Source organism: Bos indicus, chromosome 7 (genome assembly GCF_029378745.1).
Source record: "Bos indicus isolate NIAB-ARS_2022 breed Sahiwal x Tharparkar chromosome 7, NIAB-ARS_B.indTharparkar_mat_pri_1.0, whole genome shotgun sequence".
NCBI classification, from domain to species: domain Eukaryota; kingdom Metazoa; phylum Chordata; class Mammalia; order Artiodactyla; family Bovidae; genus Bos; species Bos indicus.
Genome location: NC_091766.1, coordinates 22,165,109 through 22,174,694, shown reverse-complemented (window position 1 = coordinate 22,174,694; position 9,586 = coordinate 22,165,109). Strand labels below are relative to the sequence as shown.

At 45.7% G+C, this 9,586-nt stretch overlaps 1 protein-coding gene across 1 annotated transcript; it reads left to right on the top strand.

The window, feature by feature from the left end:
- Positions 1-5,123: 5,123 nt before the first annotated feature.
- IL3 (interleukin 3) lies at positions 5,124-6,900 on the top strand. The gene is made up of 5 exons (XM_019963609.2): positions 5,124-5,279; positions 5,382-5,417; positions 6,417-6,509; positions 6,632-6,667; positions 6,787-6,900. Exons 1-5 carry the CDS (start codon positions 5,124-5,126, stop codon positions 6,898-6,900), a joined length of 435 nt encoding a protein of 144 aa, XP_019819168.1.
- The last annotated feature ends 2,686 nt before the right edge of the window (positions 6,901-9,586 follow it).

Below are 9,586 nucleotides of genomic sequence, written 5' to 3'. Positions count from 1 at the left end.
ATCCTTGCTCCCCTCCCTTCCCTTCATGGTCTCCTCCCACTGCCCTGCCTCAGGAGCCTGCCCTTCTACACTCTGGCTCAGTGAAGCCCTGATTTCTCCTAACCTCCTCACCCTCTGACCCCCGGATGCCAGCCCCTCAAGGTCATCCCTAGCAGTCAGCTCACACTCCCCGATCATGCCACCCTCCATGCCTCTAACCCCACCTCCCCAAACCCTCAAGGGCTGACTTTGCTTTCTATTTCCTAGGGACTACAGAAGCTATTGTCCCCTCCTGCCACCGAACCCACTGCAACTTCCCAGCTGGACAGACGGGGCCCACCCAGGCAGCCCTTCCCTGAGCTCTCTGCTCAGGCTGGTGCGTGATACCTGATGCCGTGATTCCTCAAGTGACCATCGCCTTCAGGCACCACCTGCATGGCCCGATGTCCCGCTCTCTCACCCATTTCCAGCTCATCTCCAGCAGAGAGATATTCAAGTTTCCCTGCCTGAAAAGATCGCTCTCTGACTGCTTGACCCCTCTAACTGCTTCTGTCTCTCTCTCTTCTTCCCTTCAGAATAAACCTTTGAAGAGCCATCTATCTGTCTTACCCTCCCTCATTCCTTAGCCCACTGCCACCGGTTTCTGCCCCCACCATACATTAAAACATTCCCCCCTCCGCCCCCCGCAGAGGCTCCAGTGGCCTCCTTGTCCTTAACCCAGGATAATAATCCCAGGGGCCACATCTTATCCTTACCCTACTACTTCTCCCACCACCCACCTGGCATTACCTCCTAATTTACCAATTTCCAGTGCTGTTGTGGTGGGTCCTCAGCCTCTGGGGTCAAACAGACTTGCTTGCATTCAGTCCTGGTGATGTTGCTTCTTAGCTGCAGGAACTCCACCTCTCTGAAACTCAGTTTCCTTTTCTGTAAAATGGGGTAATAAAAGTCTCTGCCTCGGGGCTCACTGCGAGGATGAAATGAATTAACCATTAAAAAAGAACTTAGCACCCAGCATTTTAGTAAGTGCTGCTCGATGAAAGTTAGCTGTTAAAAGTCTCTAACTGCATCTGGTTCTTTTGCTCCCCACCAGAATCAACTCACTCCAGCCTTCCTACTCTCTGCATTTCAGAGAATGCTCCCGACTCCTCACCAGCCAACCTGCTGTCCTGATTCTTCCCAACCATTCTCCCCACAGTAGCTAGACTGGCATTCCTGGGACTCAAACCTTCTAGGGACCACACACACCTATCCCTGGCTGAAAACCCCACAATGCTTCCAATGCTCCTAGCATGAAGCCTAAACCTACTCCTCCTTTAATAGATTTTATAACTATTTTTAAAACAAGAGGCAAACTACAATGGTCAAGGTTTACAATAACAAAGTTGTAAAATTTTCTACGCAAAATTTTTCTTTGCTTAGAATACAATCTGAAGTCAGGACTTTCAGAGAAGCCTTGTGGGAATATTCAGCCTCCATAGTTTTCAGTTTCCCTCAGAATGCCTATTTACATAAAAAAGGAAGCTTTTCTCTATAAGAAATCACATTTTTTGTGTGTGTATGCACAGGTCCCAAAACTCTTACATAGAATGTAACACCAAACCACAGTTGAGTATGTAAGAAGTCCTGGGTCTCTGGGACATGAACCTCCACCCCTGCTTGAGCTGAATACTTTAAATCAGAACTTTTTTTAATGCTTATTTTTCTTCCCCATTTTCAAGTTGAAATATAGTTAATGTACAATATTAGGTATCACAGATGTACAGTAATTCACAAATTTTAAGTTATATTCATTTATCAGATCAGATTAGATCAGTCGCTCAGTCGTGTCCGACTCTTTGCGATCCCATGAATTGCAGCACGCCAGGCCTCCCTGTCCATTACCAACTCCCGGAGTTCACTGAGACTCACGTCCATCGAGTCAGTGATGCCATCCAGCCATCTCATCTTCTGGCGTCCCCTTCTCCTCCTGCCCCCAATCCCTCCCAGCATCAGAGTCTTTTCCAATGAGTCAACTCTTCGCATGAGGTGGCCAAAGTATTGGAGTTTCAGCTTTAGCATCATTCCTTCTAAAGAAATCCCAGGGCTGATCTCCTTCTGAATGGACTGGTTGGATTTCCTTGCAGTCCAAGGGACTCTCAAGAGTCTTCTCCAACACCACAGTTCAAAAGCATCAATTCTTCGGTGCTCAGCTTTCTTCACAGTCCAACTCTCACACCCATACATGACCACAGGAAAAACCATAGCCTTGACTAGATGAGCCTTTGTTGGCAAAGTAATGTCTCTGCTTTGGAATATGCTATCTAGGTTGGTCATAACTTTCCTTCCAAGGAGTAAGCGTCTTTTAATTTCATGGCTGCAGTCACCATCTGCAGTGATTTTGGAGCCCAGAAAAATAAAGTCTGACATTGTTTCCACTGTTTCCCCATCTATTTCCCATGAAGTGGTGGGACCGGATGCCATGACCTTCATTTTCTGAATGTTGAGCTTTAAGCCAACTTTTTCACTCTCCACTTTCACTTTCATCAAGAGGCTTTTGAGTTCCTCTTCACTTTCTTCCATAAGAGTGGTGTCATCTGCATATCTGAGGTTATTGCTATTTCTCCTGGCAATCTTGATTCCAGCTTGTGCTTCTTCCAGTCCAGTGTTTCTCATGATGTACTCTGCATATAAGTTAAATAAGCAGGGTGACAATATACAGCCTTGACAAACTCCTTTTCCTATTTGGAACCAGTCTGTTGTTCCATGTCCAGTTCTAACTGTTGCTTCCTGACCTGCATACAGATTTTTCAAGAGGCAGATCAGGTGGTCTGGTATTCCCATCTCTTTCAGAATTTTCCACAGTTTATTGTGATCCACACAGTCAAAGGCTTTGGCATAGTCAATAAAGCAGAAAGAGATGTGTTTCTGGAACTCTCTTGCTTTTTCCATGATCCAGCGGATGTTGGCAATTTGATCTCTGGTTCCTCTGCCTTTTCTAAAACCAGCTTGAACATCAGGACGTTCACGGTTCACATATTGCTGAATACTCATTTGTAGTTATTATAAAATATTGGCTATCCAAATATACCCACGTTATGAAATATATCCTTGTAGCTTATTTTACACCTAATAGCGTGTACCTCTTAATCCCCTGCTTCTGTATTGCCCCTCCCGCCTTTTCTCTCTTTACCAGTAGCCACTGGTATGTTCTCTGTATTTGTGAGTCTGCTTCTTTTTCTCTTATATTCACTAGCTTGTTGTATTTTTTAGATTCCACATGAGTAATATTATACAGTATTTCTCTTTCTCTGTCTGGCTTATTTCATTTAACACAATGCCCTCCAAGTCCATTCATGTTGTTGCAAATGGCAAAACGTCATTCTTTTTTATGGCTGAGTAATATTGCATCACACACACGCTAAGTCACTTCAGTCACGTCCAACTGTTTGTGACCCTATGGATTGTAGCCTAGCAGGCTCCTTTGTCCATGAGATTCTCTACGCAAGATTAGTGGAGTGGGTTGCCATGTTCTCCTCCAGGGGATCTTCCCAACCCAGGGATCAAACCCGCATCTACTGTGGCTCCTGCACTGCAGGCAGATTGTTTACCACTGAGCCACCAGGGAAGCCTATATGTGTGTGTGTATATATATATCAATACACACATATATCACATTTTCTTTATCCATTCATCTGCTGAGGGACACTTAGGTTGCTTCCATATCCTGGCAATTAAATCAGAACTTGCTAAATGTCATGTGAATTACCTGAGGACCTAGTCAAGAGGCAATTCTGAATCAGAAAGTCTGGGGTGAAACTTGAGGGTCTGCACTTCACACAAGCCCCCAGCCAATGCTGAAGCTGCAGTTTCGAGGTCCAAGCTGAGTAGGAAGGCTTTACGCCTGTCTCTACCCACAAGACTGTATGTCTCTCAAGGAGAGGGCCCGTGTGTGCTTTAACCACAACGCCTGCACATCACATTCATATAAGTTTGTTGAATGAATTGTTCTTAATGGGTACCCAGTCCTCAGCCTCCTTATGTCTTTCTCTTGTCTAATTTCACTCATGCCTTTTAGATTCTCCACTTGCTTTTTGAGAATGCTCTGGGCCCAGATCCGAGAGCTGAGCCAGGGGCCTGTGGCCACAGGCATATTGTCATGACATGGCCTTACATCACAGGCTCTTCACCTGCCTCTGCTGCAGCCACATCCTGGTCCTTGTCTTCAACAGATCTGCTCCTGCTCAGAAGCCTGAAACACCCAAATTCCCCTGCCTCAGCATAACCTCCTACCCTTCATCTCCCCACACTGATCACATCGCATTGCACCCCAGCCCCTGGCTTTTGCATCCTGACTCTCTTCTTCCTCCCACCGCAGGTCCAGTGATCTCAAAGAACTCTTCCCTATGTCTCTGTGACATCCCTTTACCAAACCCCCCTGCCCCAAGCCTATGTTAGTGCCTGACATGCCCCATGGGGCAGGGGTTCACCTCTTCTTTCAGGGCCTGCCCTCTGGGCGCCCCCTCCTAGTCTGCCTTCTTCCTATGTGGGTGCTGCTTCTCTGGTCCTTTGAGGACCCCCCAGGGTCTGCCCTGTTCAGCAAACCCTTCCCACCAACCTGCATCAGCCGAATCACCTTCAGAACAGACTGGGATCCAGACCCCTGCAACACAACTCTCTCCTTTATTCACTGGCTGCCAGATAAATTCCTGCCTGCTCCACTGGGCCTTCACGTGGCCACCCATTCAGAACCAGGCAGTGCCAGGTGGGGTGGGCAGCAGAAGGTCAGCGCTGTCCAGGGCATGGCAGGACCACATCCCACTGGGCAGTAGCTCAGAGTCAGCGGACCCTCACCTGTCAGAGAGGATCTCTTACCTATCCCCACTCTGCCCAGTGACCCGCCTGTCTCTTAGCCTCCCTGGCAAGATAAGGAGATACGCTTTGAGTAATTTTTTCTCCAAGTTTCACTGATCTCAAGTACTAGAAAGTGATGAATAAGTCTGTGGTTTGCTATGGAGGTTCCATGTCAGATAAAGATTCTTCCGAAGCCCGCCCTCCCCTTGCTTCCCGGGGCACGGGCACTAAATAAAAGTCGGAGGCTGTCTCAGACACTTCAGAACGCCACAAGGACCTGGACGAGACAGAATCATCCTGCCAGCCCAAACATGAGCAGTCTCTCCATCTTGCACCTGCTTCTGCTCCTGCTTGCACTCCATGCTCCTCAGGCAAAGGGGTTGCCTGTCGTGACATCGAGGACTCCATATTCTATGTTGATGAAGGAAATTATGGATGACCTAAAGAAAATAACTCCGAGTCCAGAAGTGAGTAGCTGGGATAAGGTTGGCAAGGGGCAGGGAAGGGCTGGCAGGTGCCTTGGGCCAATAGGACTCAGGGGCTCTCTCTCTCTCTCTCTGCCTCACCAGGGCTCCTTGAACTCAGATGAGAAGAATTTCCTGACGGTAAGAGTTCAGCCCCACACATGGGTGAACTTGGGTGGGTTCCCATCTACTTCCTGCCTGGTGACCTCAGGCACGTCATGCCACCTTGGCTAGCCTCTGTGTTTTCATCTGTAAATCGGGTTAACAGCACCTATCTCGGTGGTGGTGTTGTGAAAATTAAATGCACACTGCGTCAAGTTCCAAGACCAGCGTCTGGTGCTTATCGAGTGCTCGGGACATTTCCCCGGTTATGGCTGTAATAATGAAAATGATTTTGTTAATTACAAAATGAAAAGGCAGCTCTAGATGAACAATACCAGGGGCCTTAAGCTCAGTTTTCAGTTTCTGGGCTGGCAGACTAAAATTTCCCACAGGATCACACCTGCCACCTTCTTTTTCCTTAAATAATTGAGTCACGTTTTCCAATGCCAACCAGCACTAGTCATCATCACTTTCAGCTATTTTTCCTAAAGAGGTTATTTCACCTTTGCTCGCATGGCAATTCTTGGGTCAAACGAGAGGTAGAATCTCTCCTGAGTCCATTGGCCATTTGCATTTCCCCTCTCTTAGGCACTAATAGTTCACACGCTGCACCCCTTTCCACACTGGGGACAATCTCTGTGATTGTCTTCCTGATTTCAAGGAGCCATTAATTCAGTCACGGCCTTTTAGCTGCAAATATTTCCCTTAGCCAGCCTTTTGCCTTTTTAGAGTCTGTTTGGGGAAATATTTTTTTTCCCCCAAGTGCAAAAAGATTCACCCAGGACCTTCATGCAGCTCACAAGAGCCACAGGCTTGGGATGTGGGTAATGTAAAGCTTGTCTGGGGGTGTGCATTCACCTCTTGGCTGGTGACCTTTGGAGCAGTTCAGGGACACATCTGAGGCAAGAAGGGGACTAGGAAGGGGCTGTCCAGGGATGTCCCCAAAAGCAAACTTGAAAAACTGTGAGGGTCACGTCAGCCCAGCCATAAGGACACTCTCCAACTTTCCCCCCTTACGTGTATTCTTTGTCCCCTTAGAAAGAGAGCCTTCTGCAGGCAAACCTGAAAGTATTCATGACATTTGCCACAGATACTTTTGGAAGCGATTCAAAAATCATGAAAAATCTTAAGGTAGGTGAAGCTGTCAAGGGCTTGGGGATCCTTGACCCTGCCCTTCCTCTGGCAGGAGGGTAGCATGTCTTGCTTGTCATCGAGGAGAGTGTCTGACTGTTTGCTTTGGTCTCTCCCCACAGGAATTCCAGCCAGTGCTGCCCACAGCCACACCCACGGTAAGCTGCCCCCAAAATGCCCCTGAGGTGATGCCCTGAGCCGCAACTTGACTCCAGCCTGTCATCCACCTTCCAACCTGGCTCCATCTGATGATGCCTCCTTCTTTGTTTCTACACAGGAAGATCCAATTTTTATTGAGAACAAGAACTTGGGCGATTTCCGGATGAAATTGGAAGAATATTTGGTTATCATTAGAAACTATCTGAAGTCCAAGAACATATGGTTTTCCTAACATCTGAAGTCTGAAGCCCAGTTCCCTCTCTGAAGCCTCAGAATATCAGTGACAACAGACTGTCCTAAACTTCTTCGATGTTTCTCACATGGTCCAGGCCTGGAAGAATTAATTTTCTCCTGTGGAGTCAGATGAATCGTTGATTATTTAATTCCTGATATGTGTGACCCTAATTTGTCCTTTTGGGATTATGTTCTCATTTTTAATCTATTGAGACTTATTTATTTATGTATGTATTTATTTATTACCTTGTGCAAATGTGAAGGGTATTTATTTTAGCAGAGGAGTCATGTTCTGCTCCTTCTGGACAAAACTTAAGATGGGGACTTGGGAATATGTTCATTTGTGCCTCAGGTTTGAAACTGGGGTACACATCTGTGAAAATAAACTACACTCTCTGAACAAATGCTCTGTTGCTAGTGCCTCAGTTTGACTCAGGTCTTAGTAACTCTCTCACTTGATGATTTAACATGCCTCCCTGCACTGGATGGGCCCTTGTACCCACACCCCGGCAATCTGTAGTCCACTGGGGAGCCAGATTGAATTTTAGAAAAGGCAAATGTGATCAGCTTGGTTTATACTTAATTTTCCAGTCCTGGAGGGTCTTCTGGACCTTGTCCAGATACAGACAAGGTCTGTGTTGTTTAGTCACTAAGCCGTGTCCAGCTCTTTTGTGATCCCATGGACCATAGCCCACTAGGCTCCTCTGTCCATGGGATTTCCCAGGCAAAAATACTAGAGTGGATTGCCATTTCTTTCTCCAGGGTCTCCTACTGACCCAGGGATCAAACCTGCATCTCCTGCATTGACAGGTGGATTCTTGACCACTGAGTCACCAGGAAAGACCCATACAGAGTCCTGCTCCTGCTGCTGCCAAGTCACTTCAGTTGTGTCCGATTCTGTGCAACCGACCCCACAGACAGCAGCCCACCAGGCTCCCTCGTCCTTGGGATTCTCCAGGCAAGAACACTGGAGTGGGTTGCCATTTCCTTCTCCATTGCATGAAAGTGAAAAGTGAAAGTGAAGTCGTTCAGTCATGTCCAACTCCTAGCGACCCCATGGACTGCAGCCTACCAAGCTCCCTCGTCCATGGGATTTTCCAGGCAAGAGTACTGGAGTGGAGTGCCATTGCCTTCTCCAATACAGAGTCCTAGGGTAGCATAAAAGGCCTGATTCCACCTAGTGCTTCTATTTTCCTCCTCTCACAGCTACCTATCTTATCAATGTTCCAGGTAACAGAAGTGCTGTGGCTTCCTAGGTGAACCACACACCTTTTTTCACACCTCTAAACCTTTACCCACACTGTTACTGCAGCCTCGCATGCCCTGATCCTGATTCAACATGCCCAAGTTCATTTAAAAAAGCTGTTTACTTGAAGTAACAAGTAACACTCTGAGTATTTAAAAAGCCCTTTTCCAGCATATTTTCTAATGCCTAGTGAAGCATTAGGATGCTTCAAAAGGATGAGTGAAGGTAATAAAAGAGAAGATGCAATCTAGCTTTTGAATTACTAATAGAGCAGACTGAAAACTTTCTTATTAAAGTAGACCAGGAATAACATAATAAAAACAAGTCATTGAGCCAGTACCATACTACCTTGATGATACTAATGCTTCAAAAGCATTAGGATCCTTCAAAAGGATGAGTGAAGGTAGTAAAAGAGAAGATGTAATCTAGCTTTTGAATCACTAATACAGCAGACTGAAATCTTACTAAAGTAGACCAGGAATACCATAATAAAAACAAGTCATTGAGCCAGTACCATACTACCTTGATGACTGTAGCTTTGTAGTATAGTTTGAAATCAGGTAAGTTGATTCTTCCAGCTCCATTTTTCTTTCTCAAGATTATTTTGGCTATTTAAGATAGCGGACATGGAAGCAACCTAGACATCCATCAACAGATGAATGGATAAAGAAGCTATGGTACATAGATGCAATGCAATATTACTCAGCCATAAAAAGGGATGCATTTCAGTCCGTTCTAATAAAGTGGATGAACCTAGAGCCTGTTATGCAGAGTGCAGGAAGTCAGAAAAAGAAAAACAAATATCATATACTAAAGCATATATAGGGAATCTAGAAGGATGGCACTAATAAACCTGTTCACAGAGAGTAATGGAGACACAGAGATAGAGAACAGACTTATGACAAGGGTCGGGGAGAAGAGGGAGAGGGTGAAATGAATGAAGAGAGCAGCATGGAAGCGTATACACTAACATATGTAAATAGATAGCCAATGGGAATTTGCTGTATGACTCAGGGAACTCAAACTGGGGTTCTGTAATAATCTAGATGGGTAGGAATGGGTGGGAGGTGGGAGGGGCATTCAAGAGTGAAGGGGACATATGTACACCTATGATTAATTCATGTTGATGTATGATAGAAATCAAACCAATATTGTAAAGCAACTATCAATTAAAAATAAATAAATATATATATTTTAAAACTCAGAAACAGTCTCCTGTATTTTATGAAGGATGTGAAAATGTGTGCAATAATTCTTTAAAAAAAACTTACTATAAAGTGTCAGTGTTTAGGGGATTTGGAATCTTATTGAAAAAGAAAAAATGAATACATGGAAGAACAAAAGACTAGCTCAAATGTTGCATACCTCTGGGTTATTCACACTACTCAAGGACAGAGCCCTGAAAGAGATGGGTAGGCAGGGACCCACTGGGAGGACT